Source organism: Oncorhynchus nerka, linkage group LG10 (genome assembly GCF_034236695.1).
Source record: "Oncorhynchus nerka isolate Pitt River linkage group LG10, Oner_Uvic_2.0, whole genome shotgun sequence".
In the NCBI taxonomy this organism is placed as follows: Eukaryota; Metazoa; Chordata; class Actinopteri; order Salmoniformes; family Salmonidae; genus Oncorhynchus; species Oncorhynchus nerka.
The window spans coordinates 50668356-50685858 of NC_088405.1; the positions used below are offsets into that span (position 1 = coordinate 50668356).

The window sequence follows — 17503 nt, forward strand, 5'->3', positions numbered from 1 at the left end:
ATGCAATCTGACAATTATTCACGAGTATGAATGATGCTTCAACCTGCCGATATTCGCTGTCAAGGTGATTACCTGTATATATCCAATAGAAACGTGCATTGCACATCTACCAACAAGCGGTCACTGATAAAAGGTACAAAAGGATACAATGATGAGGACCGCTGCAGAATAACGACATAACTTGAGCAACATATGACATTTTATTCAATTGTCTTCCAAAAACAACAACCTCTGCATTTAAAAAGAAAAACCAATTGTTTATAACAATGTAATTTAGCATTGACAATACAGTGTATTGTGTTATCAATCCATTTGATGTAAACAACAACAAAAAAGGAATGGAGCCTCACTTCCAAAAACAGGACATCCTAGACAATGCTTCGTTTCATCACAAGGGAAAAAAAAAAAAAAGTTTTCAGATGGGCAATATGGAGTAGAACACAGTAACCAACAGATGGGTATACTGTGCTCATTGTTAAATATGCATAAATGTACATTATACATCGCCAGAGTACATCGGGCAAAAAGTGACAATGCACGTTGACATCCTTCAGTGGCTAAAAGATCAGGGAGCGAGATTTTCCACTGCAAGCGCAACGGTAGATGACCAATATTGGCAGAGAATGACGTGATCCAATGGAAGAGGGACAAGACTGAACATACTTGGAGAAATCCTAAAAACTCGGAAGGAAAAAGAGCAAGCGCTCAACAAATGTATTGAAAATAGCAACGTTTTAACAAGGAGGGGTTTACAAGACCTGAATGTCTAGCTAGCTAGGTGATGCATAGCATTTATATTCATGTCTCACAAAATGTGTGGTCTCGTAACTGAATAGGTATTTGATAGGAGCTTTGAATTGCATTTCAAATGCAAAAAAACAAAACAGTTATATCTGGTGGGACACACACATTTATGAACGCTAATGTAAAAGAGGCAAGTCAAAATCTCATGGAGAAATTCCTAAACATTTGCAAACACACCGGTAAGTGAAATTTCACATATGATCATGCTCTTTACCGGGCACACAAGTCAATAGAAAAAGACAACACTAATCATGCAAGAAGGAGACTTGTCGCTGAAATCAAATTCCTCCAAATTGGATATCAGCAATGTGACCGCGGAGAAAAAGCTGCGCTTGATGACTTTGGTGCAAAATGTTCCTGTTACGGAGAGGACAGTGTCCACTGCCACAATGAAGACACTCTTGGTAGACCAGTTGTGATACTGTTGAACCTAACACACACACACACACACACCCCCACCCCCATCCCTCATCAAGATATACACAAACATCACAGACGTACACCCCATGACACCGCCAAGCACAATGACCCGCACCACAGACACGGCAATAAACAACCCCCGTCTCCCAATGGGGCTATCACTTACAGAGAGAGCACATGTCAAAAAACATACAAGGTTACATACAGAGGACAGCGTTAACAGTCAGAATTGGTCTATGGGACAGCGTGAACTTGCATAAAAGCATTCAATTGACACAGGTGACATTGAGACAGAATTACGTTTCAAAGAACATCTACAAAATGGAAGCCGGTCACAGGGCACCGGAATGCGGTAGTCTTGACAGAGCCCATGATTAGCAGAATGAGAGGCTCTATAGCAAATCTAACAGACGACCGACTTGTATTGAGACACGTTACGACACTCGACTACTCATGGCTAAATAGACACTACCAGATGGCCTGGATGGCTTCAGTGACCCCCACTGACCTCGGAGGACCAGAAGCTGGGAGGCCTCGTTGAGGAACACTACCCTGTTTATCTCACCGGGAAGGGCATGGAAATATAGAAACACAATAAATAGAAAAACAAGGATTTCCCCCAGCCCCTTTGACTGTACATCCCAGCAATGGTTTTAGTTTTGTGCAGTAAAACGCTCGCCCCCCCTCCAGGGTTTGTGCTATATATGTCGTCTGTCTGTCACAGTTACGCACACCGGGGAGTTTCTGGACAGACACGACCCTCGATCACATTTACAGATCTCTCTACTTTCCTCTTCGCTTGTCCTCTTGCCCTCCGGCAAACAAAACAAAAAAATGTCCAGGACAGCAAGCTAGGGCTCTCTCTGGGGCTGGAGTTGGAGCGTGGCAGATAGTAGCTGACTTACTGGAGCGATTGTCAGTTTCACTGTCTCGCGAAGCAGTCTCTCAGAAACGAGCTCCTCAACAACATTCTCCATGGGTTGGTGGGGAGCTCCACCGCAAACACACTGCCACTCAGAAACACAACAATGACACATGCGACAACTCATTGGGCATCGACCTGGAGCGATACGAGAAGAAACACAAAGAACACTCTCCCAACGTTTACTCACTGACATGGGGGGGGGTGCAAGACTGGTAGGACCGTTACAAGGACAGTGTATCTGTTTCAAAGAGCAGAATCGAAACGCGATGGCGGGAAGTCCCATGCTCCGTTGTGGTAGCTAAAGGAACATGGATCACGTATTTAAACTCAAATAGCACCGAGCAGAGTGAACAACGGGTGGCACGGCAGAGGCAGAACGTGTCATGACCTACGACGGTTCCGTGTGAAATGAGTGGGCCGCCTTCACTTCTTTCATAGGAGTACACCGTAGGTCTATGTTGGCATGGAGCACACCGTTTAAAAACAAGAGTACAGTGGGCAGCCCTCGCCACGCAGATCATGGCTTTCACAGGAACCGAAGAAAACATGACACAATAGCGGTTGTACATTTAGATCAGAGTGCACCGCAAATGAACACACAGACAGATATACTGTACATGCACACACACGCGTACACAAACCATGTGTCTCCAAGCCATTTATCCAATACTATAACTGGTTGTGAAACAACAACAAAAAAATGGAATGAATACGGAGTCGACTCCAAAATGTTTGGTGAACATCGATTGAAACGCATGAAAACGGTAGCTACCGCAACTCTGACATGAACATTGGGGAGAAAAGACGTAGGAGTGTTGTAGTGGTTTGTATGAGATCCTAATTGGACAATGCGTATGTACACCCGTGGCAAAGTTCACATTTGATTAAAGTGCGTGCAAACTATCAGAGAAAGAGATGTCCATTGACACTGACGGATGGGGGGGTGAGCCAAGCTCCAAACTGGAATGCAGCTGTCGTCATAGCATGGGTTCAAACAGCATGGGTTCAAACAGGTCGAAACGATACCCATTCAAATGAGCAAATCAAATACAGAATGAATGTGAGCGGGGACTTGTCAAAGGACTTGGATTGGGACTCTTATATCAGCCATGATGCAGAATGTAACAGAGGTTCCATCCCACAGGGAGGCCACTGAAAGAGCACCGACACCAACACATCACCGGTCTGTCTCCACCACAGTCTTCTGCTCCTTTCTCTCTTCCACCTTGCATTTGGTTCTGGATTGGTTCGTCTCTCTGCTTTTACTGTCATGGTAAGATGCTCCCAGTCCTACATGAAGTGCATCTGCATAGGAAAATAAGCCTGTTACGGTTTAATAATATCCGTCTAGTTTTAAAAAGGCTTGAGACTGGATTATAAATATCGCAGTAAAATAAAAAATAAAAACGGGTACTCTAATACCAAAGGTTTCATAGTAACAAGATCTTAAATAATTCCAGAACCTAGTGGTAAACAAACAGTAGTTAGCATTGACAAATTAACTATTAAAAGGTTAACATTATAAAGCAGCAAAGACAGCATTACAATTATGATTAACATACTTAGGAACTGATGCCTTGAATCATGATTCACATGCCAGAAGTGGTTGGGGAGTGGACAGTGGGATTACCTGGGCTCCTGGCATGGGAGCGAATGGATTGGTGTGCCGAAGGACAGGTTGGTTGTACATCATATGCTGTGGTGCCATCATAGGGACTCCACCCATCTGCCCCATCTGATGAGGAGGCATCTCCAACAGGGAGAGAGAGAGATGAAATGTAAACTGGGTATCAATGGTCTTGGTGTACAGATCCTCCCCCCTTAGACCCGACCTTATATTGGAATTGTTATTTTATATTGTGTGACGTTTTATTCGATTTCTTCCTTGAGTTTATTCAGTAAATGTTTTCTTAACTCTATTTCTTGGTTAAGGGCTTCAGGGCATGTAAGTAAGCATTTCAGGGTAATGTCTACTACGCCTGTTGTATTTGACGCGTGACGACAAATACAATTTGATTTGACTGTTAGACCTGGGTACTGTACCACGGGTGCAGATCATTCCTTACCATTCCATAAACAGGCACTTGAGGTGTCGTCATAGGAAAAGCCACTGGAGCCGGAGCCTTACGGAGAGAAAGGGCGGAACGGAAAAATGAAAGACCAGTAGAGCACACTGAGAAATGGACTTGTGGAAGAATGCAGCGACTCCCTCTACAGAGAGTCACGTACTTACATAGCCAGTATAGATCATTCCATTCTGCAGCAGGGTTGAGGAAACGAGGAGGAGGGAACGAGGCAAATGGAGATAGGAATGGATGGTGGATAATTCAGTGGGAATTTTACGAGAGAAGACAGATGAAACGCGAAATGAGAAGAGGAGAGACAAATAATTAGAGTGCAAACGAATTCAAATAGACAAGAGGGCAAATGAGAATCACCAGCGCCTGTGGAAGAGCCGCAATAACCACTTCCATTTTTCGAAGATGTGATTTTCAGACGCTCATAGAGTTTTCTAATGTGTGCTACTAGATTTCATAAGGAAAAAGTACACTACCTTCTGCATTGCTGGCTTGTTCTCGGTATTATATTTGGTGAGCGTGACCAGGCGTGTATGTCTCACCATTTGTGGTATGGGCATAGGTTGAGGAGCCATGGGGGCATGATGGTTCCAGTTGGGGCTGGTGCACATGGTTTTGGACTGCCAGTGAGTCCCTCCTGTGGGCTTCTTCTCTACCAGCTGGGCCCACTGGGGCTCTGGCCTGATGGACAAACAGGGTTCAAATACAGCCACAGCATTAGAGCAAGACAGATTAGATCAGGATTCATAAATGCTCGGATGAATAGCTACATCCAAATATATTACTGTAGGTGCTCTCAGCTCCTTTCAAAATATCATATACTCACTTTTTGGCTGGTGTTCCTCCGAACTGCAAGTCTGGAATATGAGCGATTAAGATATGTTACATGTTCAGATGTGGTTACAGAGCATTACTGTGTATGACCATTTTATGACTACTGAAAAATGTTAGAATATGCAAAGCTACATGTAAAATAGGGGGGAAGAGAGACTCACTGCCAACAAGGTTGGCTAAGGAGGAGTCCAGGTCAGTGGGCATCATCTTCCCCCCAGATTGCAGTGGTATCCCAGGGCTGTGGATGTGTGTGGGCTGAGCTGGCTTCAACAGGTCCCCTGGGAGCCCCAAACCTGAGGACAGAGACATACAGGGAGCGAGAGTCAGGCTCCGGGTCTCACAGGGAGCGAGAGACAGGTCTGGCTAATGCGGAGTGATTTGTGCTTTTTGAGGTCGGTTCGGTTTCGGTTTGATATTTAAAAAAGGAATCAAGGAAATGAAATAATAACAAATTATTTTAGAGCTTTTTACTGGAAATTCCAAACCCCAAAATAGTGAACATTCAATTGCCAAAACATTGAAAATATTCCATAGTCTCTGGCATGTCCACATTGGGTAGGCATCAATAGAAAAATTGCTATGAAATAATACAATATTTCCGTTCTGTATATTACTTCATTTTCATGACTAATATTTTTTATTCAGAACATCATCTCGGTTTAGGAAGTAGCAGCCAGCCAGCCCATCTAACACAGTGGTATTCAAAGTAGGGGTCACGACCCCAACTGCAGTGGGGTAGCCAAAATTAGGAACAAAAAATTAAGAGTACAGATTATTGTATGGGACGATATACAAATGTTTGAGGAAGATCATTTGAAATATACAATTGTATTGAGTAAATGTCTTGATTGGTTTTATTTTCATTTGACGAGAAAATGTAATTGATTGAAGGTCATTTGTTGATTTCAAAATCTAAATGTATCGATTTTAAGGTTGCATCATCGGATGTGGGGTGACTTCGAGTTGCAAGAAATGATTGGGGTGGGGAATAGGATCTCCGCTGAAAAGGCTTGAATACCACTGATCTAACGCCATCTCTGTGCTCCCCATACTGTACGGTCTTTAGTCATCCTATTTAGCTAGGCTAGCCTGCCTAAGTATGCTGCAGAGCTGTCTGACTAAATCATTTAACTATTCAAGGTAGATAACGCATACTTTCACGAACTGTCTCTATTCCTCGCTGTCGTTGTGTACGTTCCTCTCTCATTGCGGTCTGTGTAAATCCTAATTTACCAGGCGGAAAAGTGTATCAGTCTCTGTCTGAGCCGGAAACGACGAGCGCAATGGATTATGGCAATTGTCGTTAATTACCACACTTTGGCGCTGAAATAAGTTGAATATTTGCTTCGTGAAAACTACAACTCCCTTCATCCCAGCGCCGCACGTAGTTCTTGACATTATTTCTCTCGGGAATGATTTGATTTCTCTCTAGAGAAACCGCGCACTGGGCTCACAAATAAAACACAACTCAATGGAATTCAAGTAATAGTACTGACATCGGTCAATTAGTTGTTTAACAGACCTGCCAACCCTGTCCAACTTTTTAGAGTACCAGACGCGTGCGGCAAATTGGAGATACAACTTGTAATTCTAGTGCAAGTGCATTTTTAAAAGCATTGGCTCTATAGCTAATACCGGACACTCATTGGGTATGCATCATCTCGCAGTCTTCTAAACTTCCGACTCCATTCAATTTATTTTTGATTATACTTTTATAATGCATTTTGTGACGTGGATCATAATTACAGTCTATCCGATTGCGTGATCCTCGTAATGTTGTGGAAAATACAACTAACGGGACGCAGAATTAAAATGTATATCACACTCGCACAAATGCGACCAGGTATTTTATCGTATTTGTATTGATTTTCTTTCACTAGCAAATGCGAGTGAACTGCTGGCACTTTAGAGCCCACGGAATGTCCACCATTCGCTAACTTTAGCTTGAAACAATCAGTGTTTACCTTCCCCCAACACACGGAATCGAAAAGGGATTTGGCCATGTGTTTACCTACAGCTGACAGTCGGCAAACTCAGCATCACAACAAACAGGAGAGGCAGACACGGGGTAGCTATGACGAATAAGGATGTATTAATCTCCATGTCCGTTGACACAAAATCTGTACATATATGTGTGTTGCAGCTCGAGAATCGGGATGTTAGATTTACTCAGTGGATTTATGTTTTTATTAAAATATAAATATATATTTTTTAATCAGGCCCTATTCATTTCGGCATACTTTTCACTCGGATCTCATGGACAGAGAATTGCTTAGTTGGTACGCTAAATGCTTGCATGTTGGCAGGTCTGGTTAATAACCCCAACTAACAAACAAGAATGGTTAATCGCTCAGCACTCCCTGGGTCACACAGGGAGAGCGAGTCAAAGTCAGTCTCAGGTCACAGAGAGACAGGCTGCAGGTTACACAGGGAGAGAGCGAATCAGGCTACAGGCAATAACCCTAGCCCCAGGCATATTGTAATGCTATTTCAGTCCTGTCAGCTGTCCAGTAGAGTGATTACAAGCCATATTGACTCACGAGAGAGAGAGAGAGAGAGAGAGAACAAGCCATATTGACTCACGAGAGAGAGAGAGAGAGAGAGAGAGAGAGAGAACAAGCCATATTGACTCACGAGAGAGAGAGAGAACAAGCCATATTGACTCACGAGAGAGAGAGAGAGAGAGAGAGAACAAGCCATATTGACTCACGAGAGAGAGAGAGAGAGAGAGAGAGAGAACAAGCCATATTGACTCACGAGAGAGAGAGAGAGAGAGAGAGAGAACAAGCCATATTGACTCACGAGAGAGAGAGAGAGAGAGAGAGAACAAGCCATATTGACTCACGAGAGAGAGAGAGAGAGAGAGAGAACAAGCCATATTGACTCACGAGAGAGAGAGAGAGAGAGAGAGAGAACAAGCCATATTGACTCACGAGAGAGAGAGAGAGAGAGAGAGAGAACAAGCCATATTGACTCACGAGAGAGAGAGAGAGAGAGAGAGAGAACAAGCCATATTGACTCAGAGAGAGAGAGAGAGAGAGAGAGAGAGAGAGAGAGAGAGAGAGAGAGAGAGAGAGAGAGAGAGAGAGAGAGAGAACAAGCCATATTGACTCACGAGAGAGAGAGAGAGAGAGAGAGAGAGAGAGAGAGAGAATCCAGCAGGGATAGGTATCGTAGCAGGGAAGAGGAGAGGAAAAAAATGCATTGGGACACAACTGGACATTTAATTTCTTCTAATAAAGGTTGGGGTTGACATCAATTAATATCTTATTTATGTCCTGCAGTGACTGATTTCTGTCCATCACAATATGCTCAATGTATCTGCCTTCGTTTTAAATACAATACTAGTCTTCAAGAGTATACTGTGTGTGTGTGTGTCAGTATGTGTTTTTGTGTCCCTCACCTCCCCAGGCGTTGTTGTTAGACGGCACAGTGTGTGTGGTCTGGATATTCGGGTTGAAGGTGGGCTGGAGGTTGAACAAGTCACTGTTGAGATTTGGCACGCTGGGGAAACAAGAGCAGAGAGAGACAGAGATAAAAATCATAGCAGAGCAGACCCCTTCAGGCCACAGGGCAGAGAGGAAGAGAGTTACAGCGGCCAGGACCAACCACTTGGAACACTGCCATTCAGCCATCCATTTTAACGTGGCTCACAGATCCTTTCCACTAATAACCCAACTAATATACTGTGAAGTGATTTAACCACCTGCCATTTTAAAATCAGATACATACAGGTTATATTATACAAACTGAACAACCTGTGTGAAATATACCCCACAGGTATTAACTCAAGCACAAGGATTATCAGACCGTAGGGTCTGCCTTACTTATTTGTAACGGATACAACAGATGAGTTGGAGAAGAGTTCTGTGACCCCACTGCTGCCGTTGGCACTGCCCACTGACTGGGAGCTGGGAGAGACGGTCGGCGTCTGCACGTCAATCACCTTGGCTCCCTCGTCCTGCCCGGGACAAACACATCAAGTCAAGCCGCAAAAAAGTGACAGTACAACAGGGTTGAGAAAATAATATATATTCAGACTCATTCATACAGTAGCGCATCGACATTGTAATGAGAAGTTGCTGTACAGTGACCCTGTCTGACCTTGAACCTGTTCTCGTCCTCCTTCTCGTCCATGCGGCTGAGGGAGATTCCAGTGCTGGACAGTGACGACACAGCACTGGACAAGGTGTTAGCTCTGGAGAGACCACACAGCGCTTATCAGTGACCACCACGTACACGTCACTGTCACACAAGGCCATTCTGGGACTGACCACTGATGAATAATTCATATTTTTTTCTGCCGAACGTTTCTGACTCTTGCGTGTCGTAATTGTCATATAGTAGACAGGTCTGACACACAAACACATTAAAACACTCCCAAATCCAGGATAAATGAGGCCGCATTGCCGTTGTAGTCCAGATGACATACTAGCTAAGGGTGGACCACTGGCACAGCATCATTTGCACATTCGTCCTCATACCTATCAAAGCTTTAGTGAGTGACAAATGTTCTGAAATGCCTGCTTCAGTCTAAATGCCTCTTTCAGACACAAAGCCTGAAACATCAGCATCTGTGTGTGCGCGTGTGTCTGTTTGTTGGTTACCTGGTGGCTGTGGAGAGCTCCTTGATTTTCCTCCCCTCCAGAGAGGCCAAATGCTGCTCCAAAGCTTCCAGGAGGCTGCTAGGGGCCTGGGGGGCATGGGGAAACAATGCACCAAGTGAGGATAGCACTGTGTAGAACAATTGGGAAAACAATCACGCGTGCGCGCACACACACACACTGCATTTGCATACACTCGCGTACAGGCACACAGACATTTGGCACCGGCGCAAGCGCAGACACAAGCCCGCGCAGACACACGCGCCCGCACACACACACACAGCGGCCAAGTGGCACATTGTCCTAAGCTTTATTCATGTTCAGTCTAGTCTCCATATTTGCAGGTATTTTACGTAAGACAATACATCTGGTATAATTAGGTTTGGCTCCAAGCCAGACATGCACAGATCAGTCCTCTCTCATGCAAGCAAGTACACAGGCCTGGGAGGTCATTTGTACAGTGTGTCGGCTCCTGTGGGGTTCAGAACACATCACATCGTCTGTTGGCATATGGAAAGGAGCTTAGAAGCCCATTCACAGGTGTGTATAAATGCTCTCACACACACACATCCCAGTGCATAAATTGTGAGTTAACCAATGGATTCCGTTTCCTATAATCATTTGGGTAACTATTCATTCATGAATATCAAATTTCATAAATGTATTTTACAGGTTAGAGTAGAAATTCTACTAGCAGACGGTCAAATTTGGTCATTAGCTTTAGTGTCTAGTTCAAAAAGGTTTGGAAGCCGAACGAGTTAACTCACAGAAAGGCAAAACGTCTGATGAAAATGAGGTACACGCACTTGGGAAATGAACTTTGTATTTTATAAAAGACATACAAAATGATGGTTAAATAAACCAAGGATCAGTGAATTCAATTCCCCACACGTGATACCCATGTTTCAACCCAACATTTGCCTTTCATTACAGAATGCAATCTTAACACGTGCAGTAACTTGCAAAAATAAGAATTTCCATATACTTATTTTGGGGGAATAAGAGAGAATAATGAGAATTCTGGATATCCTTCTTCTGAGAAATCTAGAATATACTAAAAGTTTCAAATAAGCAGAAAAAAAAATCTACAGCTCAGTAAAGACATGGGTTACTATTTAGTTGAACAGGGATACAGAAGACCTTCATAAGCACTGCAAACATGACATAATTGACAGAAACATTTGTTCGTGTTTATTGTGGAGGGAAACACCATTAGTGTCATTGAAGAAAGCTTCAACCAGTGTTTGTAGCATCACGTCAGATGTTACGCAAGTGCTTAGGATTGCATTATGTATACCATTCAAGTAATATTTGCAGAAACCTATTTGGTAGAAACCATTCACTGCTCTCCCCACAGCTATTTTGATGGGACATCTTTTCCGGGAAAAAAAAAGATATACAAATAGTGTTCATTTTGAAGCAACGCAAAAGTTAAACTGCGAGAGAAATCAAGAGCTTGAACTCTATCAAGAGATGTCATCCCTTAACGTACAAAAGGCTTATATGGGCCTGACACAAGCACCATACGCCCATATTCGTTAGGACAGAGGCTGAAGAGGTGCCTGACTTTTCAGCACCATTTCAAAATCAAACAAACAAAAAATATGTTTTTTTGTGGGTTAACTTTCGAAAACTGCGACTCAACTACACAAGCGACTCAACTATACAAAAGACTCAAGTCTAAGTAAAGACATAAAGGATCGGTCTACCTAAAAATCTGCCAAAAGACATAAGACGGTGTTTTGCACAATCTCCAAAATGAGGAAACTAAATATGAGGCAGCAGAATCCAAGGTTCACATATTAGGAACCCATTTTTTGAAGTAGGCCCTCTCTACCCTAGAGCTCAGAGAGAGGGAGGTAAAAATCAGGTAGAAAAGGAGGGGGCGGTTGGAAGCCTGTAGGGTGAGTAGGGAATGGGAGCGTTCAGAATGGAGCTACATGGGAGATATTGAGATGAAATGCACCACTGACCTGTGTGAGATCGGGGATGTCACCCTGATCAATTCCAACTTGCTGTGTCACAAAAAAAGGGGGGGGGGGGCAAACAAAAACCAAACATAATAAACAAACGAACACAACCACAGAATAACAAAAGGGGGAGGGGTAGGTGTGTGGAGGAGGGAGAAAGAAGAATCAAACCAAAGAATCCATTACTCCATGCAGTGACTAGAAACAAAACAACAAAAAGACAACAGGCAGGGGAATTGGCATGCCCACACACGCACTCACACACATACGTACTCACGCACAGGATCTGAAGACTTGGGTTTGAAATGAATGTTTACACACTGAAATGCCACTGACAGGTGTGCCGGGTACATTGGGCTGTAATACTCATGTGACTGCAAGGTGAGAAACATCCAAAACAACAGCAACACACAACTAATGTTGACTTTGAACAACAACAAAAAAAGGCTGGGGAACAAATGACAAACACATTGTTAGACGAGTAAATGAAATGGGCCCTTAAAGTCAACGTTAGTCCGTTTTTGGATAGAAACACACCCCCATCACCCCAAACCTTCCTCCAAATAGTTACCAAATCAGTAAAGACAGCAAGAACGCCTTTCAATAAAAGAATGCACGAGAAATGAGAAAACTACAGAGAGATACGGATTATCTTTGCAATAGGGCCTTGTGAATTGCGAGTAGTACTTTACGTGGATAACAGCAGACATTCATCATTGGAAAAGAGAGAAAGGGAAGGAAAGAGTAAGGGGGGGGGGGAAACCTCTTGCTAAGACATGCAACGCAGGCATCAGAACAGGCAGCACATGGAGGGGCCTTCACCTTGAGCTTTTCAGGCTCACTAATAGGCTAACCTCTGCATTCATGACCAGCATTAGCCTCCACCACACGGCAACAGAGAGAGCGAGAGAGAGAAAGGGGGAGAGGAGCAGAGGTCCGGGAGAAGAGCCCCACCTTCTTGCTGGATCTATCTGACACCTTCCTTTCCTCAAAACAAGTGGAAAAGGGAAAACATTACCTCTGCAACTTTGAGAAACTCTGACAGCTTGGTCATTCTGTTCAGAAACGTCTTATAAATCTCCAGGGCGTCTTTGCATTGGTTCTTCTTCATATCAAAATATTTCTCTTTAGGGTACAAAAAAAAGAAGATAGGTTAACTGAAAAAAAGAAAAGGAAAAAGGACTTGGGCTATTTATTTTATATAGCGTACACTTACAAACAGCAGTGGCACCATAGTTATCTAACAGATATAGAGTGTACTTACCCAGCATGTTGATGACTCCTTCATTGTACGCGGCAAAGAGGCGGATGGAGTCTTTGAAGAGCAGCATGAAGGCGCTGTTGATGACGCCATTGGTCAGTTCGTTAGAGTTAGCCTGGGAAAACAACAGATCGAGAGACCACACATTGAGAGTTCATGCAGACAGCTCACGGTCATCACGTTGCCCGTGCTCATTTAAGGACCACCAACGCCAAAACCATGGACCCCTGCAGCCTACCTGAAAATCCAGCAGTGCATCCAGCTGATTCTGAATGATCGGTAGAGTCTTGATCAGCTTCTCAACCGTCATGGTGCGCATCACACCGTCGACCCTGTCGACAAGAGGCACGGAGGACCGCTTTAACAGGGCAAGCAACGGACAAAACACGAACAGATAAAAAATCTCCGTGTCAATCATGCTGAAACTCAATATAAGGCACACCATTTCCAAAGTGTCTGCTGAAATGACTTGGCCAGTTGAGCGGAGTTACCGTGACTCTATTTAAGACCCGCCTCCACTGATGTAGCTTACTGATGCATCTTAGTGTGACACAGGGGAGGTGTTCCACACTAGCCACAAACAGGACATCTTACCCTCTCTTCATCTTGGTGAAGTCCACAGCCACCAGTCTGTAGGACATGGCCTTCTCATTCAGATACCTGATGTAGCTTACTGATGCATCTTAGTGTGACACAGGGGAGGTGTTCCACGCTAGCCACAAACAGGACATCTTACCCTCTCTTCATCTTGGTGAAGTCCACAGCCACCAGTCTGTAGGACATGGCCTTCTCATTCAGATACCTGCTGTAGCGTCTGATGAACGTTGACATGTCATAACCTGGCAGAGAGGGAGCACTTGTATTACTATGCGTGTAAGTTCTAGCTGGTGGCTTACAGAGCCAAACCTCTGCAACGCATTCAGAACGACGGTTTGAACTGGGGCATTTTTTGTTCATGCATTGCACGTTTCTATAGGTTGTTTTGTACCTGTGACTTATGTACAGTGTGGCGTGGAATTGCTTCCCACGGACAAATTCCCAACAGTACCTTGTAATGCTCCCTTATCCAAGAAGTTGTTCAGGTTAAAAAGTGTGTTTCTGGACGCCAGATACTGGATTAATCGCTGGTGAAACAGAGAGAGAGAGAGAGAGGTCATAAACAGTAAGAAGAAAGATTAAAATCAGTGAATAACATCTAATAATACACTGTAACAGATTATTTTATCCAAAGTGATTTACAGTCGTGCGTGCATACATTGTCTTTGTACGGGTGGTCCCGTAAATTGAACCCACTGTTCTGGCACTACGAGCGCCATGCTCTGCCAGCTGAGCGACAAGAGGACCACTTTTAACAGTGAAGCCAGTCTGTCAGCGGGTGACTCACCTCGTTGCCGTACATCATGAGGTGGTGCGTGGTGACGAGGGCCTTGAACACCACCACCCAGCTGTTGTTGGCCGTCCTCTCAAACAACGTGTCAGCCAGGTGGGGGACACTCACGTTCAGCTCGTTGGTGCAGTGGATCAGGTCTGCCGACGACACAGAATGGTGACATTAGAAAAATGTGACAGTGCTTAAGAAGTGCTGTACTCTACACTGAGGCTGATCAACTCGCACACAGTTCCCTCTTCACTGAAGACGACGTGGGCGATGAAACTACGGGAAACCATTCATTCCCAATGGAAGCGAAGTGGGCGGAGGCCCATTTTGACGACGCGAGCCTGCTGGGCGACAGACGTGAACAGGGCGGGACCAGAGTCGGGGAAGCTGAACTTCATGCAAACACTCTGCGACGTCGATGAGCTAGACACCCCCTGCTGGATAGGCTGCTGATACCTAGCACTACCCAGCTTGCTTGCACCCACACAAGGGCAAAGCTGGCGTGGCGAGGCTGAATACAAGTGTTAGTGAAAACATATTGTCATGCTGAAAATTCCTAGCAGCAGTTGGAATCTCCGCTCGGCCCCCTCACACCCTTCAAAGAGAGACATTCTTTTACTAGTGAATGAACTCTAATTTATTATGCCTTAGATTACAGCGACTAAGGCTGCAATTAACATTTCAAATTGGAAATCTGATTGTAAATAAGACAGTCAAACAAAATAAACCTCATATGATTGTGTCGTCAGTCCTTCAAGACATTTCACTGTAGGAGGAGTCTAAGCTTATGCTAAACCTTAAAAGGGAACATAAAAGGAAACATAAACGGAATATCAAGGCGTCCGGGATAATCCAGAGGAATTACACTCTTTAAATAACTAAATTGCAGTCGGGTACCACATTTTTAAATCACATTTGAAAGTCTTCCCAAATGCCACTCAGAGAAATGGCAGTTTTATATGACTACAAGATTTTAGCTTATGTCATCCACTCTGCGTGACTCGAAGGTGACTAAAATGTTCACAATTGGATTACTTTGGATAAAGGTTGGGCAAAGAATTGTACAATTAAAAAACATTCCTCTGGGTCTATGGCATTTGTTGCAGCCCAGAACCAGACTGATTGATCTTAATTGATTGACTTGGGCACAATGTTGACTGTGTCATGTCATCATTTGGGTATAAAGCCACCAGTAGTTAAACTTAGAGAAAACACTTTCAACCCAATAATTGCTCCAGTTCCACATTCCCTCACACAGCTCAACACACACGTTGAGCTCAAGATGGTCTATGACACTGCTGCCACTGAATAAATATGAATGACCCATGGACACCAGCTCATCACAAACTGAAGTAGCTGAGAAACCTCAAAGGCTACATACACCACAATATACTAAGGTATTAATGCTAAATTGGACACATTTTCATCTAGAACTCGGTAGGAAATTAAGAAATGGTTTGCAATAGGTAGACTGACTCCAATTGTGCTTCTTTAAACCTACGCTGCCAATTAACATTTTCATAGCCTATAGAAAGGGACATTTACAAAATTATTACTGCATACAATGATTAACAAAGTGTAGTAGGCTATGTGGGCATTTGCATCTGATGTGCTTGCTGTTTGGGGTTTTAAGATGGGTCTCTCTCTGTACAGCACTTTCTGACATCTGCTGATGTAAAAAGGGCTTTATAAATACATTTGATTGATTGATTTTCTTGTATGACACTCAGTAATAATAATATATTTGTCTCATCGTGTTCAGGCTACAACACGATCGACTACCGTAGGATAATGACACTGTATGATAATGATTGACTACTGAGCTGTTGAAGCCTATGATGCGCAATTATTCATAGCCCAATAGAATCATTTCGATAAACCCTTGGCCATACCAAATATGATGTACATAACGACAAATAAAGGTCGTCTTGAATATTCAATGTAACCAATGCATTTGCCGCTAATATGTAGCAACGGCGGTGCACTGGTGGTGTACTTAACCTACAGTCAAGGTGTTTCTTCTTGGGTCCGCTGACTTCATGCGTCGTGGCCTTGCAGACGGCTTTGCTTATAGCGGATCCGGTCATGCTGTGCTGAGCCGCAGCGATCCGATCCGTGATAGACTGTCCAGACATATTCCAAAAGCAGTGATTGGGGAATCAGAAATCAAATTGTCTTCAGTTATGATAGAGAGGGTGCCCTCTAAACAAACTGCCCGTCTGAAAACAAAAACGTACACTGACGCGAATCCGATGGGAGAATTCATACGGCGGCCAAATACAATTGACGGCTACATTCAGTCAAGGAAATGGCAATCCAATTGTCCTCACAAATACAAATACAAAAACCTAAACCAAACGACCCACACCAATATCAGCTCAGAATGATTCGTTCGGAGGTCGAGATGCTACAATATATCCGCGTAATAGCTTTCCAATGGTGATTCCGGTTAGAGTGTACAGCCGCAACAGTAGCCTGCATGAATACAATTGAGCATCAGGAGAGAGACAATCATTGATTAGTTAGCCTACCAATCCTCGGCCGGTGATCACGCGACGTTCTCTCTGGTTATGATTGGGGCTAGACTAATTTTGAAGACGTTACAAAATAGCATATGCATGTATTTTCTCTCAAGCTCCCCTCTGTTCGTGTCGAGGTCTTGTAGCAGTGACTCCTCCTCGTTTTTCCATGTCCTTTAATTGACGTGCTCCATATGGTTTATTCTGAATGCATTTAATCTTTTTTACAAATGTTTTTTTTTTGTTAGGTAGTCGATTATTCATTATTTTTTTCTCACTTAAACTTCATGTGTAAAATGGCAGTGTAGCCTATGAATCAGGTGACTTAGAAAGGGGTTGATTGGGCAACACAGAAAGGGTCCGGGGAGGGCATCTTAAAGCGGAACACCGCAACTGAATATTAGGCAGCTGCTTCTTGATTTGAAGTGGATGGAATCTGTCCGACTCTGCAGTACTGTCCAATCAGATCCAGACACATCTGAAGACAACCCCCTGGGTTAGTATGCTATTGATGTTAATACCATTGTCATTGGACTATAACAACAACCTTTCACAAAGCACCAGCTTCTTAGTTTCCTGCAGTTCTCTATAGGAATGTAGGACATACAGTACATGTAATGTTTAGGCATATTGTCCCAAATGTGACTCTACTCGGCCTGCAAGTGAGATAAAATCTCTAATATGAGTCAGATTTGGCATTGAGATGTCCT

At 43.7% G+C, this 17503-nt stretch overlaps 1 protein-coding gene across 1 annotated transcript; it reads right to left on the minus strand.

The window, feature by feature from the left end:
- Positions 1 to 181: 181 nt before the first annotated feature.
- LOC115135484 (phosphatidylinositol-binding clathrin assembly protein-like) lies at positions 182 to 17119 on the minus strand. The gene is made up of 19 exons (XM_029670207.2): positions 16280 to 17119; positions 14281 to 14423; positions 13945 to 14020; positions 13633 to 13735; positions 13135 to 13228; positions 12900 to 13011; positions 12654 to 12760; positions 11639 to 11680; positions 9669 to 9754; positions 9166 to 9259; positions 8889 to 9022; positions 8465 to 8565; positions 5223 to 5354; positions 5054 to 5084; positions 4770 to 4908; positions 4383 to 4406; positions 4216 to 4272; positions 3780 to 3899; positions 182 to 3472 (listed from the first exon to the last, which is right to left on the minus strand). The coding sequence occupies exons 1-19, from the start codon at positions 16407 to 16409 to the stop codon at positions 3440 to 3442; spliced, it is 1758 nt and encodes a 585-aa protein (XP_029526067.1). The 5' UTR covers positions 16410 to 17119; the 3' UTR covers positions 182 to 3439.
- Between the last annotated feature and the right edge of the window lie 384 nt (positions 17120 to 17503).

Excerpts from the sequence above, each read along its gene's own strand:
- LOC115135484 (XM_029670207.2), bottom strand. The coding sequence starts at position 16,409 with ATGTCTGGACAGTCTATCACGGATCGGATCGCTGCGGCTCAGCACAGC. Across the intron at positions 13,229-13,632 it reads TTCACCAAGATGAAGAGAGG|GGTCGACGGTGTGATGCGCA; the intron begins GTAAGATGTCCT and ends TCTTGTCGACAG. Across the intron at positions 9,023-9,165 it reads AGGACGAGAACAGGTTCAAG|GACGAGGGAGCCAAGGTGAT; the intron begins GTCAGACAGGGT and ends TGTCCCGGGCAG.